This window comes from Dysidea avara, chromosome 2, assembly GCF_963678975.1.
Source record: "Dysidea avara chromosome 2, odDysAvar1.4, whole genome shotgun sequence".
In the NCBI taxonomy this organism is placed as follows: Eukaryota; Metazoa; Porifera; class Demospongiae; order Dictyoceratida; family Dysideidae; genus Dysidea; species Dysidea avara.
In genome coordinates, this window is record NC_089273.1 from 6,544,597 (window position 1) to 6,567,525 (window position 22,929).

The following is a 22,929-nucleotide window of genomic DNA, read 5'->3' on the forward strand; positions in this document are numbered from 1 at the left end:
TAGAGCAATGATAATACTATCAATTCACTACCACATCAAAATTAATTTCTTTATTTTATAAATTCATTTCACTACATCAAAAGAATTTTGAGCAAAATAGAGTGATGTTTCACTGTTATACCACACTTTAGAGAAGCCCCTGAAATAGTTTGCATATATATGTAGGAAACAGTTGCTCAAAAGAAGAATAGGAAGAAAAATAGACTGTTCCTGATCCCTAGTAGATAGTATATTAATCATAATAATATTATTGAGTGTATTGTTAATGTGTATTATAGTACACATGCATAGGGTGTATATTGTACAGAATTGGAAAAAATATAATACTGAAATTTTGTAAAATGTAACTGGGCCTGCAAAAACAGGGCATGTGGAGTCATTGTGGAAACATGATTTTTGTCGACTTTTTCGAAATTCCTTGAATCACATAACATATACCAATGTGCTATAGCAATGAACTTTTTACCACTTAGTAAGCATTTAATTGGCATTCTGATGCAAGTTACAGAATGCAAATATGCTGTTCCAGTACTGCGATATGACCTTTAGTGTGACAGGGTGTAGTTTGTGCCCACATTCCCTGTTTTAGCAGGCCCAGTCACAATTATGATAGCATGTCTCTGTACTGCCACCTCTCCAAAAAGGACAACTTTGAATCCCTCACTGACATGTTTATAGCTAATATAACTGGCTTCTTACCAAGACCCTAATTTTCCTCAAGGGTGACAATTTTAAAATAGGTTCTTGCATACGTAGTGTTCTATTTTAGTACTATAGTAAGTATTACTGTTGTATATCAAGTGTGGTTTTTTCTTTATTCTTCTAGCCTGCCTGTATATTTGTCACATCTCTATTACATTACTTATTCCTGGCTGTATTTTCTTGGTCACTGTGTGAAGGAATAATGGTCTTTGCAATGTTTGTGGCACCATTCTACAAGGGATTCTTACAAAAACTGTTATTCTATCTAATAGTTGGTTGGGGTAAGATTGTACTACACTTGTAATGTACTAGTAGTCACTACTCATTTGTTATCTACAGGTCTTCCCATACCAATAGTGGTAGTATCTGCTGGAGTATCACATGATCATTATGGATTATATGATGATGATAATGAAAGATGGGCGTAAGTTTGTCTAGATGCATCATACAGTTCTCATAGAGTGCAAGAAATATTATCTAACTTCTGAAATTTATTGTGTTAAAAAGGGGGTCAAAAGCAAAATTCTGTTCAAATTTTGATTAGAATCAGATGAGCATTGCATTGTTGCAATAATTATCATCATTATTGTGACCATTCACATAATACTATCTGCTGAGAGTTGACTATCTGCTGAGAGTTGTTGTGTTTTGTGCAGAAAGTAATGATACTGAAGTGTCTGTGTATGCAAATAGCACAAGATTTAAAAGTCTACTCTTGAGTAAGGATTATACAATAAACCAAGTGAGGTCATCTGCACCAGATAGTAAATTTTTCAACCATATACAGCATGTCAGTAGTGTAGAATAACTGAAGTAGAGATTAATGTCCACTTGTATTGTTGATAGGTGTAGATAACCTCATTGCTTCTTGTATGATCCCTACTGAATTTTCAAATTTTCCTAATGTTTGTTTGTTTACTTTTTAATAACATGATTTGTGACCGGATTTGTGAAAAGGGGTATTCCACACACATCCAATTTACGAACTTTGATAATTCATAACTTCAGATTGGAAAATGTTGTTGACTTGAGCTTTGGAGAGTAGTGAGTACCAACATAGGTTATTGGATGGAGAAAAGTTCAGGTTTGTGTCCTTCTTGAATACAAAGTTATGGTATTCCAAGTTCATAGAATTGGATGTGTGTGGAAGACCCCTTTTTGCAAATCCGGTCACATTTAAAACTGGTGAACCAACACATACTGGATCAATAGGGAAAAAAACATCGGCCAGGCACCTTAATAATAAAACAGAATGTGCCTCTGTAATCACTCCAGTCACTGCAGAAATCGTGCCTAAACTTGCACCCCTATTATCAATTACTGTGGCCAGTTTGCTTCATTTTCAGTTAAGTATTACCTGTTGTACAGTGTCTCTACAATCAAACCATTGACTAAGGAAATTAGATAATTCTTGTGTTAGCCAGCAGTGAAGCCACCATGCATTTTACCTCAAAAACACCTACAACAGAAATGTGACACTAAGGTATTCCATGATGCATGCATTGTTGCTGCTGCAGCTGGCAAAAAGCTATAAACAATCAATTGCAAGCCTGTAGTGTTACTTATTGCTCTTGGCTGAAGACATCAGTTATACAGGTCAGGGGAAGTGGAGCAAGCAACAGAGTGAGCAGGTTAACTTTGACAAATCAATTTTACAAAATCAAGTTTGAAGTATACAACAGATACGAATGTTATTTATGGGAACTGGGGGCTTAGGCCTAGGAAAATTTTCTTATTTTAGAAGCTCTGAGAGAGTATTCTTTATGATTTCAACCAGTTATTGCAATTTACTAATGAATTAGGTAGCCAATTGCAGTTTTTGAAAGTAATATATGTACAGTAATAGTGACTGTTCTATTGGACAGGTTACACCTTCTATTACAGTAACTCAATCCTTTCTTGCAAGAAAAGTGGAGCCCCCCCCCCCAATTTTTACTGCCTAAAAAAAGATCAGTTAGTCAATTATAAAATTTCATTAAACTTGTTAGAAGACTTTAGAGTTGCTATGAAGGCATTTTTGGACTTCATTTTGTCTAACCAATTCTACCAACTTGGCAGGAAGAAAATGTGAAGCTATAATGTAGTTTCAATTTTGTTGATATTTTGGACAAAAAAGTTCAACCCTTCATGGCACCTATAATGTAGTACTGTACGATACATTTCATCGATCTTAGATGTTGGATATCAGATGATGATGGAGCAATATGGGCCTTTACTGCTCCAATGATTGCCATTATAATAGTGAGCTGATGTAATGAAATGTGTTGATATATTAAAGTGTATCTGTATACAGGTCAACTATTTCTTTTTGACTGTCTCAGTATATAACATCTACAAAACAAGGAAATACCACCAAAACTTGACAGTCAATGAAAAGCGTAAATTTGATATAGCTCGGTATGGGGAATAATACACACGTACATATGTGACCAGATTTTATAACCAAATTGCACTTCAGGCAAACTCAAACTAACACTACCAGTGATAACTACATTATCATACTACTAGTTCTGACCCTCGGTACTATATAAACTACTAGAGGCTGGTTTTATAGACGCCTTTCTGACTGGTGTGGAGAGCTCGAATGGCAGTTTTTGGCCTTATGAAGGGTCTGGCTTGGAAAGAATCAGCGGTTTAGTGGTGGATGGCCTAATATTGTTGGCCAAACCTTTTTTTTCTGTTGATGTTGCTGTACATCAGCCTCTAAGAAGCCAACACAGCCCTGTAATCTTGTGTCTGAACTTTGGTTGTGGTCTGTCTCCATTTTTAAGTCTATCTCTTGCCACCCCACCACCACCGCCATCCTCCACCACTTGTGATGCTACTTTGCTCATCAAACTATTCAGATTTTCTATCTTACGTATTTGGCAGGAAGCTCTACAAGCCGCTACAACTACTGGAAGTGGTCTGAAAGGTAATAGATTGATGCATCTCTGACTTGTGTAAATTTCATACTTGTGCTTGCTATCCTTGGAAAGTTAATAATATGCTGATTAGAATTCTTTAAAACCATTAATATCTTGAAATTTCTAATGTGCAATTTGTGTAGAACTTAGACATGCATAATGTAGGAACTATACTACAAACATTAATAATACAAGACTTCGTGTTTCCCAAATCAGTATTCTACCACAGAACACAATGCACATTAACAAAAATGGATTTTTTTCATGATATCAGCAGTTATAATTAGCATTAGGCCAATACAATACTTACAAACATTTTTAAAACTGCAAAGTCTAACAATGCATACAGAAACTACAACTTCTTTGTTTACAAATTTTCTAACCTCATACAGAACTGTTCTGATCAGTATTCTGGCCCTCCTACCCTTACTTGGAGGTACTTGGATATTGGGATTACTGTTCCTGTTTGATAGTGATTCTGAACCACTGGCCTGGATATTTACTATATTGAATTCCTTACAGGTATAGTGCAGTGTATTTGTCTGTGTTGCACAGACAAAATACAATGAAATTTGAGATTTGAAACAAAGCATAATACAACATAATATTATTGCACACTTTACACACTTAATACTTTTTGATATCACAAATGCTTTAAAATTTGCAGATTACACTACAGCTACCAAACTGTTCTTCATAACAATGCAACCAAATGCAAATGAATATTGTAGGCTATGAAAAATACATATGTAGCTATGAAACATTTCCTCTGAATTTCCCCATACTTTTTCATCTATGTTACATTAATTTTGTCTATACAATATGATTATAGTACTGAAGCTTGTGATGATGCTAATAATTATTGTGTTGGTTTAGGGTGCAGCGATATTCTACTTCCGTGTACTGAGGAATCAAGAGGTATGAAATGCATATGGTTTTTCAACCTTGTAAGGTCACTCAAAATAAACTCTCTGTTTCCCATCCTAGACTCAGACATATTTTCATGTGCCCGGGTTGTCCATTTCCATTATTCCATTATACAATTGGCAGCTTTTCAAGCTATTACTTGCCTGGCACATGCAGCCACCAAAAGCTGCATAAAAACATGCTTAAGCTTAGACCTTCATTTATAAGTTGCAAAAACAACACAAACATGAATTTGTGCCGACTTGATAACATGGCTGACATGTGAACTGACACTATTGCAAGATGGCTTTTACTGAGCTTTTATAGTATGCAAGAATGAAGAATACGTAAAAATGAAGGTGACAGTAACCAGATGCAGATAGTAGATGGGAAACAGAGAATTTATTTGGAGTGGCCTAATTTACATGTAATTATAGATTGCCACATGTTACAAGAAAGGCTGGGAGCGAGTGACAGCATTGACAAGTAGCACTTTTGCAAGACCTAAGGTAGGCAACTGTTGTAACACTAATTACTAGGCAAGTATGCCAGCATAACAAAAAGCAAAACAGGCTTGATTGGTATGGCAACATAATGCTAGCATATGAGCAGCCAATGGAAAGTGCTAACTAGAGGTGTACTGATAAGGGTTTTTGGCATGTCCCGATATCCGATATTGATGCCACCAAAAGAAGCTGATAACCGATAGCTGATCCGATATTTGCATTATAGTTAAAAGTGTACATTTACCTACCCTATAACATGTGCATGTATTTATTGCTGTACTCTGCCTGTGGTGATATCCAGCTTGGGTTTCTATTGTGCAATCTAGACAATTAGGCACCCACAAACATTTTTATGTATACTCCCATGAAGCTTTAAATGGATATTTCTGCATTACTCCGCATTCTAATGGCTTGTGAGAAGCTGGTACAGCAAATTTCCTTGGTTATCTGTGACCCTTCTTTTTATTACAAGGTACTCTATAACTGCTTCATTTGTAAAGACTGCGATAAGCTTTCCAGTAACAAATACTAGAATCACGTGTATTTATATGGTTTCTCGTAGTGTAGCCCTTGTTTCAGAGTGAACAATAGGCCACTGGCACTAAAGAGCCACATGGATAATGTAGAAATAATCCGTTTATGTACAGACTATTGCTACTGTATAAAAATCGGTAGCGATATCGGTCCTCCTGCTGTCCTGCACCCGATACCGATATTGGTAAAAATTACCATATCGATGGCCAATATTTTAGCCGATCCGATTATCGGTACACCTATAGTGCTAACTGCAATAGAGCACTCAAACACAATGTACATAGCTCCATAGATTGATGCAGACATTAAACAGTCACTTTGTAGTGAAATACTCTAACAGAGCATTCACTGATCAAAATGTTCCAAGATAACTGAAAGAAATGTCGTTGACATGATCATAATGGAAGCATAATGAGAACACTGAAGAGCATGTTAGGCAAAATTTTGAGTCAGGCCTACTAATCACTAAGGTACAGTATCACTGTGAATTTACAAATAATAGTTTCTGTAACTTAGGTGGTAACTTTGTCTTATCATCACTGCATGAAACAATAATCAGTTTTCGTAGTAAAGTGTTATTTACACAATAATGCTGGTATCCAATGACAAATGCAATGACTTCTATTCTTATCCTGAAATTATGTTCTAGTCCAGTTTTGATAACATCATGCATGTGATGACATTGGACAACAAAATTGTAGATTAGTCATAAAAATCATAAGAGGTTAAGATACTCTCATAGACCAGTATAACACAGTAATAGTTATATACTCAGATTAAATGTTTACACACTTTTCAATTTTAATGTTAACCATATAACACCATGAATCTAAGTTCAAGTCGTACAGCCTTTCCAATTATCAAAGTTTGATACCACATAATTTCCCATCTCTTTCATGATGAATATCTACAAAACTAAGAATCAATTTATGCAAACAAAGCTGGCCTTCATGTGCACTTGACCAAATAAATTAGAGTCACATTGTTGAGTTACTTGAATTCAGCAATGGTGTTTTGTTGGTAAAATAGATTTGAGAACTATTTTAGGTTTAAATTGGAGTGGATCAGTGAAAATAATACACATTCTATTAATACTAGTTTCAGCTGCTGTTTTTTATCCATTGTCATCACGTTCATTTAAAAGAGAGAGTACCTATGTATAGGGTGTGTGTGAGTGACTTAGTATGGATACAACTATGTTTGTTTCTGATATCAACTCAAAAGTTTGTTGTACGTCCATAAGCTCCAATGGCAGATCTAAGATGGAGAATTTGGGCCAAATCCCCCTCCCCCCCACCTTGTGGAGGAGCCACTCTACTAACTACTTCTGATTAAAATACTAACCTTTGTTAGGCCAAGATCAGTTTATAAAACTTATGAAAGCAAGATGTTTTACTAGCATTTATTGCTAATTTAAAGTGAACCAAAGTCAAGCTAGCTGTTACTAGCTGTGAAATTGTCACCCAGCACCTTCCTGCATACTAAATACCTCTAAAAATAATTATCGTTCTGCTGCTGCTACTGCTATTATTATTTAAGACATTCAGAGCCCTTTTAAGAAACCATAACCATCTGCAAAGGCCAAAGACACTACTAAGAGGTTATGTTTTGCTCTTCAGCATCTAACCAGAGACCCTGGCTCTCTCCATCCACCTACAGTAGTTACAACTTAGCCTGTTTGTGCCCCTCCACTTACCAGCTCCTGGATCCGCCTCTGAGCTCAGAGGTATAAAAGGGTAAATGTCATAATACACATGAATCATGGATGGTGAGGATTGCAGAATGGCTGTACCAATTAAATAACTCGCTGTATCCAGAGTGGCTCATACATGTACTTATTATTGTGAGGTGTGAACCTGTTATTTTCCTAGCCTCACGATTCGCTACTGTGAGTATCGATAAATGCTTAGAGTGTTAATGGGATAAAATTGTTATAGTACATGTTAAGCTTATTAAGAGAACAGTGCAATAATGCTTCAAAGTTGATATAAGACTTGTAACAGTACATAAGCAATGAAATTATTGTTAATGGTTGAAATACCATAAGGTCATCCTTCAGAGAATATTTTAGCTTTGCATCCAGTGTGTGCTGTACAAAGTCTTCATTAATAGCCATACATATGTGTTTATTATAAGCAGCATTTTATATGAAAATTATTGCTGTGTACATGTGTATTGAATTTATTCAACAGGATGTTATTATGTTTGATAACAAACAAGCATTGTCATCTTCTACATCACCACCATCAACTTTACAGCATGGTAAGAGATATATATATATATCATCAATTGCTTGCTGTACTTCTACACAACAAGGTTGTCAAACTGCATGGTATACCAATGAACAAGAGTTCATAATACAAGTAATGAACTCTTGCAATGAACAATTGATGTTTATTTTTGCAACTGATGCAAGTTTCAGTAGTTGTATTCCAAGTCACTGAAAAGGAATTGTGAGGGTGATGTTCAAAGTTTAGGGATGTCAACATTCCATTACCTTCTAAGGACTATGTGTTAAATTCATTTCGGGAAACAAATGATTAGAATCTAGTTATAAACTGCAACACAGAAGAAATACCAATGTTTCCTGCAGCAACTTTTATTTCGGCAGACTCTTGTATATGGAATGTTTTACTGATAATAAATTACAATCTTAATCTACCTACTATCAAGTACAAACTTACAAATTTTCTTTGGAATCATTTTGAACAGAGTTTTGATCCTGACAACACATGCACTTTTTGTTTTATCTTTCCCTGTAGTAACTGTAAGAAGTCCCCCAAACCTCCCAACTTTGATCATATGTAACCCTTGCTCTAAATGAGTTTTATATAATATAAGTAACTACATAATACAACTGATCTATTTAACTACGTACTCCTGGCCACTGGCACTGGATTCCAGTGGACCTTCAGCATACACTAGATTTTAAGGACTACTAGTGATTATACTGTACATATCTTGTATGTATGCTGTAAAGCAAATAGTAAATAAATAATTTACTGGAAAAATTATTAAACAGAAAGACAATCATTTTTGTAGTACTACCATTACTAGAGTGGCCCTGCTATATTTAGTCATGTCTCACGCTGTATTATTGTTGTTACACATAGGAATTGCACTGAACCCCTTCTCAGTAAATCAACTGACTAAAGAAGAGTTAGATGACAAGTCTCCTTGAAACATTTAGATGTTGTATTATACAGTATACATTACTCTATACTAGTTATAGTTAATGCATTCTATATGATCATGGAGTTGTAATACCTGATGTATTATTAGTGGTTAGCTATATTATTATACAAAACAAATTGATTATGTCATGTATACGTATGTTTGGTTTAAACTAGACAGCATTGAATCAGTTGCTATTATGTTGAATGGCTATTGCTAAAATATCTTAAGTATTGTCAAAGTTAGAAAAATATTATTTAGAATAAGTCATAGGAATAGTTTGTTATATTTAACAGTAGCTACTGTACTGTATTATGCTGTTACCAATGTATCTTTTCTGTTACAACTTTGTATGCCATATCTTTAGGGACCCGCCGATTATGCTGGCATAATATTGAGCATAATAGGTGCCTGAAAGCATTGAGCATAATGCTAGCATAATAGGCAGAACACTTGTGCATTACCATAAATTCTTGCTTATCAAAATACATATCACAGAAAAATATCTAATAGAACAGTCAGAGAATAATCAGACAGCTGACTGTTCTATTAGAGTATATCGATCTTTTCTGTGACATGCATTTTGACAAGCTAAAATTTAGAGTCTGTGCTTCAGCAACTGTTTTCCCATAAAATGCAAATTTACTACAAAAACATGGGAACTGAGGTATAAATATTGAGCGTAATTTGAGCATAATAGGTAAAATAATGAGCATAATCGGTGGGTCCCTACATGTCTTCATCACCAATGGTTGTGGCATTGTGCTGTTGCACTCTGTGGATATGTTACAAGTCACCTAATACAGAGTTCAGCTGTATACATAACAAGTTAATTACCTTATAGAGAGTTCAGGGTAAGTCACTTGTAGGTTACAAACAAGCCATCCAGTATCATAAATATATTTTATTTTTCAAATTATTTCCATACAAATACATCCTAAGTTCTCAACAGCTAGGTGGAAGATTTAGTTAAGATGAATAATCATATGCTTTTTTTAGTTTTTCCTGTTTTGCTATATATGCTACAAACTTCAGTTTAATGACGCGACTAAGATAATAATTATACACTGGCTAATACAACCCTGGATATATAGTATGAATGGGTGTTAAAATTCATAAGTATTATTTTACATTGCCTATAGTTAGAATCCGCACAAAGATAATGAACACCATCATAAATTATTTTGTAATTCTCTAGTGGTTGACACAAAGTCATGCAGGTTGCCTGGTCACTACTGCTAGTATATATAAATTATAGACAACATATCAGTAGTATATTAGATATTTCAATTGGAGTCTTCCATTATGAAGCAAATAAAACATGTGTAAAATTATTTATGTAGCACGCATTTTTACCCAATGTAATCCAATAGAAAATATCTCAAAATCAGAATTATGTAAACCAGTCGAGTTTTCGCTCAGCGGCAAAGGTAAGTCCATGATGCATGCATTGTTTAGCCGCTGAGATTCAGTAGAGATATTATCAACTTTAACTACTGGTGAGTAGTAAATAATCTAAAGTTTGTGGTGTTTAGTTTGAACGAATTATACTAAAAGCTAGCCCATTATACTTTTGGGCAGTGTTCAGAAATCCAACCTATTATGCTCACAATAATATTATGTTATGCTTTTAAATCAAGGTGATTATGCTAGAGTATACACTGCTTGAAGTGTCTTAGTTTACTACAGTGGTATATCCCCAGTATATGGAACAGTTAATTGTTTGTTATCTTAGTAGTTTTTCAGTAAACCCGCATTCACTGATGTTTTACTGAGAGTTTAAAACTTAGTAAAATAATTATGTTCCATATACGTACTTAAGTTTACTGACACTTTATTATCAGTATAACTACATTAAGGCATCTTAACAAATTAGTAAACTAAGAACCTTCAAGCAGTGAATCCCAGTGATATCAGCATAATTTTTTTGCTGACTGCTTCATTAGAACAAGTGACTGTTCTATTACAGTATCCCTTACTTCTGTGAAGTTTGAAATCAATAATTAGCCTAGAAATAGAAAAACATTAACATTATACATTTTCCTGATATGAAATGCAGTAATAAGGTGTAGTGTGTTGATATTTTGTTGCTTTTTGGCACACGTATTTTGTATTTAAAAAATCTTGGAAATTGTCCTATAATGCTTAATGCTTTTACTAACCTATTATGCTTGAAATCATGCTGGCTTAATTTGCACAAACCTATGGAGTGTTGCCATAACATTTTTGAAACTGTATTTGGCTGAAAGCACAGAACCAACCTTACCAATAAGCTGAGTAGGTAGCCTGCCTAGGGAATAAAGTGGCCTCCAAGCTCCAATTAAAAGAGCCTGTGTAAAATGTGTTAATTGCATTCATAGTTCCTTCTATGCAGCCACACGCACTTCTAAGAATTTGTATGGATACCATCTACTTAGCAATAATATCCATGTATTTTGTTTTCTGCCAATTAAGGAGGGCCCTCCAAATTATATATTGCCTTTTTAGGGCCTCAAGGATACTAAGGGGATAGACATCAGTTGTTTTGCATTCCAATTAACAAACACTCTCAATGCGCATTTGGGGCCAAGTTGTTATTGAGGAAATATGAGGATGGTGCTTGATGGGTAATTTTGGTTGAAAATTATATACCTTCATGATCCCTACTGTATAGTGTTACCATGTATGATAATTCATGCTACCGTAGACTCTGGTTATTGAGCGCATGCTCTTATAATTTTTGGAGGAATTTTTTGTGAAACTTACTATGCTTGTTAAGCGCATGCGCTTATAAATCACCGTAAGGAATTCCTGCTAGGAGGGAATCGATTGTACCCACTACAGTTTTCGAGCGATTTGAACACCAGTCGTGGAAACGGAAATCCTTAGAAGCCAGGTAGCAGCTACAGCTATCGTTATTATGCACCTATCAATGTATTGCCCAACCACCCCCCTCGGGCGTAAATGGGGCTTTACAGGGGGAATTGACACGACACTGCTGCCTCACTATGGGGCATTTGACGATCGTTCAGTAAGCGCCCAGATATTTTTTGTTGTAACTTCCTTCGCTATGTCAAATCCCGAGTAAATCCCGCGTTGCAACTGGGGGCAACGGTGGGGATTTGACACGATAGGTTTGCCTAGTCTGGCACGGCCGCCCCTTCGCATAAAGAGGAAGGGTCTGGTCACTCTAGCATAAAACAGTTGTAGCCTGTTACCGAAAACAGGTAACACCAATCAGATCGCGTTGTTGGTAATTACTGAATTTTTGTGATGTTTGTTTAGAAGTTATCATAGATACTATGGAATTACGTAATGGGTGAAAGAGATTATCGCGAAGTTTCATGAAGATGAGATAATGATTGAGGCTGCTGGTAGTCGTCTATACGGTGTAACTATTACTTTGTGTGGTCGTCAGACATCTTATTCTTGCTGCCATTGTTGTGATGTCATTGTTTAATTACATTCCACCGCTACAAATTTGTAATGCTAGAGGGACCAGACCCTTCCTCTTTATGCGAAGGGGCGGCCACGCCAGACTAAGGTTTGCCCTACTATGGGACATTTGACATTCGGCTGTGTCAAATCCCCACTATAGCCCCATAGAAGAGCTCACCTAATATCGGACTGGCTCCAATATCGGACGCCATTTCTCCTAAACTACAATGAACATTCAAACATTCTGCACATCTCCAAGTAGGCCAATGCTTCATCAACTTGTGTACCAAGTTTCAGATCTCTCGGGTTCTTAGTCTCGGTACAGCAGCCTTTTGAAGACAAGTCCGAATTATACGTAAAATCGGAAAAAAACGCTCAATTCAAGGACAGCCATTGTTTGCAGATCACACTTGCATTAAATCAAAAATTGCACACCTTCAGATTGTAGGGCTACTCATTTAATTTCTAAATATGTATGGTTTATTTCATTTAAAGTATTGTACTGATGAGTTATAGACCAAAGAAAAGAGGCTGTCACTGGAGCAATAATCGCCCTAACTAAAAATTGTAATCAATGCTTTGAAAATATTTTAAAGTGGATAATTGCATACAATTAATCATTTACAAGTTGTCAAACAATTTTTTCCAATAAATTCACTGTCCTCCAGACTTAAAGTATTACAGGAATACCAAAACCCTCTAATAGAACAGTCAAATACCCTAATATAACAGTCACCAATTTTTGCAAAAAGGTGGTGTAAATCAATTCTACATAGTGCTGATATGCTTAAAATGTGGTTCTACGTACTTTTTTCTTTAGAATTTTAGGCTTTCAGCTGAAATGATTGACTTTTTATGTTAGAGTGTTTGACAGCCATATTAAAGATTTTGCTATTTCTGCAGTCAAGTCTGCAGTATTTTATGTCTTTATAGTGTTGGAATTGCTGGAACTAGTGTTTAACAACTTTCAATGCATAATCGAAAAGAATCATCCACCTTGTATGCATTTTCAAACCATTTTTTCTGATTTTGAGCAAAAATAGCTAGGGCGATTATTGCTCCAGTGACAGCCTCTTTTCTTTGGTCTATAACTCATCAGTACAATACTTTAAATGAAATAAACCATACATATTTAGAAAGTACATGAGTAGCCCTACAATCTGAAGGTATGCGACTTTTGATTTAATGCAAGTGTGATCTGCAAACAATGGCTGTCCTTGAATTGAGCGTTTCTTCCGATTTTACGTATTATTCGTACTGGTCTTCAAAAGATTGCTGTACCGAGACCAAGAACCCGAGAGATCTGAAACTTGGTACACAAGTTTATAAAGCATTGGCCTACTTGGAGATGTGCAGAATGTTTGAATATTCACTGTAGTTTAGGAGAAATAACGTCCGATATTGGAGCCCGTCCGATATTAGGTGAGCTCCTCTATATGCCCGAGGGAGGGGGTAGTGGGATTGATAGGTGCATTACAGACGGCTGTATCTGCTAGACACGGACCTGGCGAGGCATCGAGTGTGCTGTGGCATGTCTGATTTATTTTGACAACAACTCTACGCAGTACGAGGTGGCACAGGCGATTTCAACCATATGCGCTTAACAAACAGGTGTCTAGCACAAGTCTACCATATGCGCTTAACAGGCAATATTCGCTTAATAACCATGTACGCCTAATAACCGGAGTCTACGGTATTATACTGTATGTAATAATTCCTCAACAGTAAATGTGACCGAGCCAGCGAAAACAAGGAATGTGGCCACAAATTACACCTCGTAATGTTAAAGGTCATATCTCTGTATTAGAACAGAATATTATATTCTGTAACTTGTATTAGGCCTGCGCCGATTATGCCAGCATAATTTGGGGCATAATATGTAGCCATAAGCATTGAGCATAATGCCAGCATAATAGGTGCAATTTCTGTGCATTGGTTATCAGAGAGGCTGAAACTCTGCTAATTTTGCATGATGCAGAATGGGATAGTGTGCAAACATGGTAAGAATCAGATTTACAGCTACGTTTGAAGAAAAGATTAAAGATCGATATACTCTAATAGAACAGTCACCGCATATTGAAATATCCTAATAGAACTTTCATAGATGTATTAGTTACTCTAATAGAGGCGGTCAAAACACAATTTTATATGAGCATATTTGGAGCATAATGAGACACAGCTGGGCATAATTGGAGCATAATAGAAGAAATTTTGGAGCTTTGCTCAAAAGCATAATAGGCAATTTCAAAAGCACAATAGGCTCAGGCCTAACTTGTATCATAAAGCCAATTAAATGCATATTAAGAGCTGGAAATTGCATTGCCAGAGCATTATGGCACAAAGAGATGTTAGTGATGAAAGTTTGAAAAGATAGGCTAAAACATGTGCTCACATACCCTATAGCTATTTTCGCAGGCCTAGTCACAAATTTTAATAATAATCATTTGTGGTGTATCTTTCCCCAGCCAATAATAACGTGGTGGTGTGGGAGCTAGGTCATGTGGGGTAGCAGCTGTTAGGCCACTACAATGAGATAGCTACGTAACTTGTTTCTCATCAACCGCCCGCATCAAGATTTTCTTGTGCACATGTGAACTCATTATTGCAGATGCAGACACTACTCGTGAGTTTTTTTCACTTCTGTGTTGGTTCCAATGCTTTCTGGAGTATCAACAACCATTGAGGCACCATCAGTGAGTGCTATATGAGAATATTAGCATTAGTACCATGACCTGCCCTATACGAGTGGGTTATCGTCTCTAAGAGTCATAGTAGCTCTAGTGTTGCTTTTGTCCCAAACCTGTAGCAGCCCCTCTCCTAAAATAGACTGATTAGCCTGCAGGCGCTAGCTATAACATAGCAGCTGTAGCTTCTGCTGCTTGTGCTTAGGCCACTCCAAATAAATTCTCTGTTTCCCGTCCACCGCCCGCATCTGGTTACTGTCAGCTCTAAAACTTCCATTATTCTGTATTCTTTCATTATTTTCTGGTTATTCTTGCATACTGACAGGTTCAGTAAAAGCCATCTCGAAACGGTGTCAGCTCATGTGACAGCAGTGCTATCAAGATGGCACACACTTCACGTTTGTGTTATTTTTGCAACTTAAAAAGGAAGGAACAAGCTTTAGCATGCTTTTATGCAGCTTCAGTTTAGTATGGTTATGCTAGGAAAATAATCGCTTGGAAAGCTGCCAACCTTATAATGAAATAATGAAAATAGACCACTCGCCCGCATGCAAATATGCCTGAGTGCAGGACGGGAAACAGAGAATTTATTTGGAGTGGCCTTACTGCTTGTGCTTGCTGCAGCTGCTCGTGCTTGCTGCAGCTGCTCGTGCTTGCTGCAGCTGCTCGTGCTTGCTGCAGCTGCTCGTGCTTGCTGCAGCTGCTCGTGCTTGCTGCAGCTGCTCGTGCTTGCTGCAGCTGCTCGTACTTGCTGCAGCTGCTTGTGCTTGCTGCTGCTGTTTGTGCTTGCTGCTGCTGCTTGTACTTGCTGCTGCTGCTGAAGATGTGCCATTCTGCGAAGGATGTGGTACATGAGTGACCCCAACAGTAGCGTAGCCAGGAAAAAAAATTTACCGAGGCAAAGTTGAGAGGGTCTGCTTCTGACTCAACTGATTCACAAAAACTTTTACGCATGGGTGGTACAACATTTGCAGGTTGACTCTCTGGTTAGGCCACTCCAAATAAATTCTCTGTTTCCCGTCCTGGACTAGGGCATATTTGCGTGTGGGCGGGCGGTCCATTTCCATTATTTCATTATAAGATTGCAGGGGCGTAGCCAGGATTTTTTGAAGGGGGGTTCCAGCACCAGCATTGAGTTACTAGAAGCAGGGGTCTGGGGGCGCAGCCCCGAGCCGCTGAGAGACTTTCAATATTTTAATAAATCAAAACTCAGCAAATCGCTATATTTTATGCAAAAAGTACATTAATTATGATGCATTAAGTGGCCCTGGGATGAAGGTACTGTAGTACTAGATAAAGTCACCTAGTGGAAGCAGACAGCATAATACATAGAGACACATATAGCTAGTAATCTGTAAGTGATGGTTATATCTCACTGTGGTATAGGAGCCATGAATCCACTGATACAAATGACGATCAAACAATATAACTATACAAATATGCATAACATGAATTCATTTTGCATAACACAAGTAATAAATTACTGGAGCTCTATATCTTTAAACACAGCATACCAAAGCTATAGCAGTATAAGGTCATGCTAAGTTTTGCATTTAATGTTGGAATGTCTGAAAAACTTCATATGGACATGGATATTTACATGCATGTTCTATTAGAGTAAACCTGACTGCTCTATTAGAGTATATACCTGACTGCTCTATTAGAGTATATCGATCTTTTTAACAAGTTTGGAAGAGGGCTCATGTTACCTCTGTAAATCCTTCCCTGAGAGATGAATGTAAGTTTTATCAATTGTTGTGCCGTGACATTACACTATATTGCTCACTCATTTTGTCCTGCCACACTAAATGGTGTGTTAGGATCCTGTTTGCAGAAGTCTAAATTTTTACAGGGGGGTTCCTGAACCCCCCGGAACCCCCCTCCCTACGTCCCTGAGATTGGTTAGCTTTTCAAGCCATTATTTGCCTGGCACAGCTAAAAAGGCTGCATAAAAGCATGCTTAAGCTTGTTCCTTCCTTTGTAAGTTGCAAAAACAATACAAACGTGACGTTTGTGCTGACTTGACAGCATTGTTGACACGTGAGCTGACACTGTTTCAAGATGGCTTTTACTGAGCCTATCAGTATGCAAGAATAACCGGAAAATAATGGAAGAATACGGAATAATGGAATATTTAGAGCTGGCAGTAACTAGATGCGGGCGGTGGACGGGAAACAGGGAATTTATTTGGAGTGGCCTTAGATGGAAGAAACTGTTTGTGTTTTTCTACATGTCATAAGTAGTGCTCCAACATAGTTAAGTAATGCTATGCTTCAATTAATACTCAACACAAAAAACTGACTTACTCCACCAAAGATATTTTGCATGGTCAGGCCGTCGATGGACTGCAATGGAGGTCATCTACTTTTATTGATCTGATGTCATATTTAAGTCAGAAATTATGTAGTTATCTCATTCATGTGGTATTCAACTACATGTGCTAAGCATGTCAAGCTAGGGAGTATGGGGGCGTGCTCCCTCAAGGAAATTTTTGAAAATACATGCTTTGAAATGGCATGTGGAGGCTATATTATTGCTAATGTATGATATGCTTGATCAATTAACTCGATGCAATGCCATGCAGTTGTCTTACTGGAACTCAGTAAGAAAAATAATGTAAAGGCTATTAACATATATTAACATGTTAATGATTTAGACCAAGCACTGCAATGGGAGCAGTGGCTATAATTTGTACTGAATGCTCTATTAGAGTATATTACGATGACTGCTCTATTAGAGTATCTCGATCTTTTCCAAATTCAAGGAGCTGAAACGTGGTGCAACCAATGCTGGACTCTGTCACCGTGGGCTCTGGCCCTGCTTACTACAGCCATAGAGACTCTATTATATGTGGTGGTAATGCTGTCTATAGTAGTAATATTTGAGTAGAAAATTTAGGATGCCAAAACTCAGGTCAGCTCAGCCTGAATTGTTGAGCATTTTTTACCAAGGCAACTGCCTTGGTTGCCTCAATGGTAGCTATGCCACTTCCCAAGACTGCATGGTGAAGGTATTAACTACTGTGGAATTCTCTTAAACGATTCTCTGAATTAGGAATCTTTGTTATTGTTGTGCTGAATAAGCTGAAGTTTATTTGAATTCTGAATTGCATGCCAAGCAACTAAAATTCTAAAATAAATTGGTAGATCATTATTATTATTGGTTTTATCTAGTGTAGCTATAGCTAGTAGCTACATTAAACTTCTGCAATTTATATGACTTAAAAATAATGAGATAACCCGCCTTCCCGCATGTGTGATTCTATGAGAAGCTGATGAGAAACAAGTTATTTCATTGTAGTGGCCTAAATTTAAGAAGTAATTTAAAATTTTAGACTATGGTAAACACAGCTCGTTTAGAGGTTTACTAAATCACTTTATCCCTTCCACTTATTCATTTGGTCACCTGTGCTTCAAATAATTTCATAATTATAAACTGCAGTACTTGAGACTCATTACCAAGTTTGGATGGACATACGGTTATGATCTTAAAAGGAAAAATAATGTATTGCAAACATATGGGAATGCAAATTTAAGACAACATGGTGCAGCAGTGAAAAGACTGCTGCTGTTGAATAGCATCAAAAGTTGTCTGCCATCTATTAATATATGATTTAGCATCAGAAAATTAGGAAAATATTATTGTTGTCATTTGGCAATTTCAGTATTTTATAATATTCCATTCCTAATACAAATGTACTAGAAATGCAATAATTTATTATAAAATGTGACCGGGTCTGCGAAAACAGGACATGTGGGCACAAACTACACCTCGTCACACTACAGGTCGTAATTCAGTATTGGAACAGAATATTTTCATTCTGTAACTTTCCATATAAAGCCATTTAAATGCTTCATATGAGCTGAAAATTGCATTGCCATAGCATAATGGTATAAAAGTTATCAGTGATGGAAGTTTAAAAAAGTATGCAAAAATCATGTGCCCACATGCCCTATTTTTGTAGGCCCAGTCACAAATACTGAAATTTCCAGGTGACAACACCAATATTTTCCTGATTTTCTGAAGCTAAATCATATAGTAATTCTGTGAACATCACTATAAGTGCATGGATCCATTAACTAAACAGGTGGGATCTATGGTACAGAACAGAATGGAATGATGGACTAAACTATGGAAAGGGGGTGCTTTCTCAAATTGCGGCAACTCATTGCTGAAACTATCCTCATCACAAGTTATCAGCTGACCTCCAGTGGCAGCATGTGATCAAACATACCCTTATTAAAGGATTTATTGTTAGTTTTCATTAGCAACAAGATTAGCCTTCTCAATGATTGTTTCCCTAGTAGTGCTCTTCAATTCATTTATTACATGATCGTGAGGCTGTTAATGGATATATACAGTATAGCTAATTGGATGACGTCATGCAGTTAATTGTTTCTGCTGATATTGATGAGATAGTACAATATTTAGAAGGTTAATCAATTTCATTGGTTTCAGAGCATAATCACAGTAGAATTTCCTGAAATTGTCTTCAGAAACCAGAAAGACACTGGTGTGACAGGAAAAGGCTAGTTGATCATAACTCGATTTTATTTAAACACATAGTACGTGGTATTACTTTCAGAAAGTTTAGACCACCAATGTGAAGGTTGATGAGATGCATGGATTCATCAAAGTTTTGGACATTGATAAGAATTTTTCTCTCAGTAAAAAGAAATCATGTTTTTATAAAGAAAATCATGTTTTTAACCACCATGTTTTTAACTGTAAAAATTCTTGCCTTATATACATAAATAATTATGTACTAATAGTCTATAATTATTGTGTGCTACTTAATAAAGTATATGTACTATTTACAAGTACATGTGAGTTGGATGATACTCTTGTTGGTGTTTCTTACTGACTGAAAACTTTCCTATAATCTGTAATCTTTTAGATGGCAGTCAAAGACGAGTGAGCCTAGATTTGGGTTGCAAGACATTAAATATCCAAATTAAAGCAAATTGACTGTCATAATTATTGTCTTCTAAATTTTAAGTTCGTTTAAATTTTCTCAGTCAATAGAATTCTGCCTTACAATTTACATACCTAGCTATTTTGTACTTTACAAATGAAGATATACACATAGCTGCAATTATACAATAATTATGGTGATTATAAAGAAATGATGTGAATTAGAGTGGCAAAGTCTTTGGCTAGGTTAGATATATAATTTCACAAAATCACTGATGGAATAAAGGTGGACTGGTATGAGCTGGGTCTTGGATGAAGGTGAAGGTTGGAGATTAAAAGGTGGTAATTTCTTGTCTTGAGTATGTTGCTAAGTGGGTGTATGCACATCAAATAACTTCACATGTTGGGATAATCTCAACATTTTTTCACCACTATTTTCGAGTGAGGATTCTTAGTCCATGCAGCTGGTCCAGTGGGATCACAGGTTCTTGCTACAAAGTGCGCTCTGCACTAGATCTGCTGTAGTTGATATTTCAAGGTAGACTCCCAGGGAGACCACACAAGCCACATTGTTGCAGCAAATTACAGTACATGCTAGTTTCATTGTATGGAAAGAAACATGTGAAATGTTACACTCTAGAAATCCCTAGAATCTTGGTCCAAATCAAGGTCTGGTTGATTTTGTCGGTGGTCTCAAGTATTGATTCAAGGCTAACAGTCGAAGAATTGGCAAGCTCTTTATCATACAACAGATAAATTTTAACTCACTACTGGTTTTAGTCCACTGCAGTGTTAATGAATCCATGACCTTTATTGATTTTCACAGAAAATAGCCTTGTTGTGGCACTCAGTCTGCCAGAATGTTTGCGCTTCACACACTGCACAAAATTCCTTACATTTTGACTGAGTTCCTTCAGCTGGCTCTTTCTTTTCACCATTGCCTTCTGTTTGTTTCCTTTGTAGCATACAACATTCAGTGTACTGATTTATGATTGAAATGCTGGCCCCACACTGTAGTCTATAGTCACACTAAGCATAAACAAGTGCAAATTTAAAATAATTGATCCATTAACTGCTCTTCTTGATAAATTCTTAATAAACATCACTGAGACAGCTAATCCCACAATAAGTACTTCGTTACTAATGACAACCGACTAAAACCCACAAGCAGTCCTTTAATTGTTTCTATCTTTCTTGGGGGCTTTGTTTAATCACCGGCTGGAGGTCCATCGATAACTTGTAAGGGAAGTTTCAGCAATGGTAAGCTGCAGGCTTCATTTTAAGAAAGCGTTCCGTTCCGTAGTTTAGTCCATGATTCCGTTCCGTTCCGTAGAATAGACCCCACCGGCAAAAATCATGTGCCTACATGCCCTGTTTTCGCAGGCCTGGTCACAAATTGAATCATAAAGACAATGAAATGCTTATTAATAGCTGAAAACTTCATTTCCGTAGCATAATGGTATAAAAAGTTATGAGTCATGGACTTGAAAAAGTAGGCAAAAATCAGGTGGGGTCTATTCTACGGAACGGAACGATGGACTAAACTACGGAACGGAATGCTTTCTCAAATTAAAGCTTGCAGCTTACCATTGCTGTACAAGTTATCGGTGGCACTTCCAGCAGTAGGCTTAAGTCTATTATGCTCCAAAATCTTCCTATTATTCTTTCTGGCACTTCTTTTTTTATTCACCTATTATGCTCAAATTTATTCCTGAGTCTACCTATTATTCTCAAATTATTCCCAATTATGTGTGCCAAATTAGTATTTTTGTTAGGGTTTTTAAACAAGTGACTGCTATTTTAGAATTTTGGACTCGAAGTTGACTGCTCTATTACTATTAGAGTAAGTGACTGCTCTATTAGAGTATCTCGATCGTTTTCACCGTTTTTATGCTTGCACTGTTTTGGTAATAAATCTAAAAGATTTTACACTACACCACAACAAAAACTTATAATTTTGTACCAATTATTCTTAGAATTCATCCGATTATTCCGGAATATTCCCCAATGCTTTTCGGTACCTATTATTCCTGAAATTATGCCGGCATAATAGACGCATGCCTATCCAGCAGGTAATCAAACACACCCCAAGAAAGATAAAACGAATTTAAGGATCGATTGTGGGTTCTTGTTGGTTGTCATTAGTAACAAAGTACTAATTGTGAGCTGACTCAATGTGTTCATCTTCGGATGTATCAAGTAGGGAACTTAATGCATGACTTGTTTTTACTATAGTATGTGAGTTGTTTTTGCTTACTTTGGCTTTAGAATGTACAGTCTGGGCCCCAGCCTTTCTAATCGGCATGAATCAGTAGCTATGTAGCTAGCTACACTACAAAGGAAATAAGTATGGTGACAAGCTGAACCAACTCAGTCTAAGCAGAATCTAAAGGAATTTTGTGCAGTGTGTGAAGAGCAAACATTTAGATACCTCATGGAGGCTATATTGTCTGAACATCAATGATTCATTAACAGAGTAGTGGACTAATGCTAGATATCTCAGCCTGAGTAGTGAGTTGAATTCAGGATGGGGTCTATTTTACAGAATGGAATGCTTTTTGAATCAAAACTTGCAGCTTGGCTAGCCACTATCATTGCTGAAATTGCATTTTATCAGTGGAGCTTCCAGGAAAGTGGAATAGGATAATAAAATATTATTAGCTGTCTCCTACATGATAGCAGGTCTCTTCACTTCATTTATTGCATGACCAAGGCAAGTTTTGTTACTATAATAATACAGTAACCGACTGGATGTCAGTTGTTTCTGCTGATCTTGACAAGATAAATAGTTTAGAAGACCACTCAATTTCTTCAGTTTCAGAGCATAAAATCCACAGAGAAATTAACTAGAAAGTTACTGGTGATAGGAAAAGGCTAGGTGATCATGACTTTATTCAGTCTAATAAACAGAATATATTATGGTTGATTGAGTGAGGTATCACTTTCAGAATGTTCAGACGACCAGCGATGAGATGCACAGATTCATCAAATTTTTGTTGCGGTTGGAGACATTAAATATCCAAAAGCAAACTGACTGTATAGTATTAATTCACTTTCTTTATATTTTCTCAATTTTGAGCCTGTATACAAATAATTAAATATTTGTTAGTTAATAGAAATCCTAGAATAAGATGCGAGAGAAAATTTATCTTTGTTTACCTATACTGTACAACTTCAAAGGAAAAT

The 22,929-nt window shown here is 36.6% G+C and overlaps 1 protein-coding gene across 1 annotated transcript; it reads left to right on the forward strand.

Annotated features, from left to right (window-relative positions):
* Window positions 1–832: 832 nt before the first annotated feature.
* LOC136242819 (adhesion G-protein coupled receptor D1-like) lies at window positions 833–8,913 on the forward strand. Its single transcript, XM_066034310.1, has 9 exons — window positions 833–983; window positions 1,042–1,126; window positions 2,877–2,943; window positions 2,996–3,099; window positions 4,001–4,130; window positions 4,485–4,526; window positions 4,952–5,023; window positions 7,747–7,816; window positions 8,668–8,913. Exons 1-9 carry the CDS (start codon window positions 905–907, stop codon window positions 8,733–8,735), a joined length of 717 nt encoding a protein of 238 aa, XP_065890382.1. The 5' UTR covers window positions 833–904; the 3' UTR covers window positions 8,736–8,913.
* The last annotated feature ends 14,016 nt before the right edge of the window (window positions 8,914–22,929 follow it).

Excerpts from the sequence above, each read along its gene's own strand:
- LOC136242819 (XM_066034310.1), top strand. The coding sequence starts at position 905 with ATGGTCTTTGCAATGTTTGTGGCACCATTCTACAAGGGATTCTTACAA. Across the intron at positions 2,944-2,995 it reads CAATGATTGCCATTATAATA|GTCAACTATTTCTTTTTGAC; the intron begins GTGAGCTGATGT and ends ATCTGTATACAG. Across the intron at positions 7,817-8,667 it reads ACCATCAACTTTACAGCATG|GAATTGCACTGAACCCCTTC; the intron begins GTAAGAGATATA and ends TGTTACACATAG.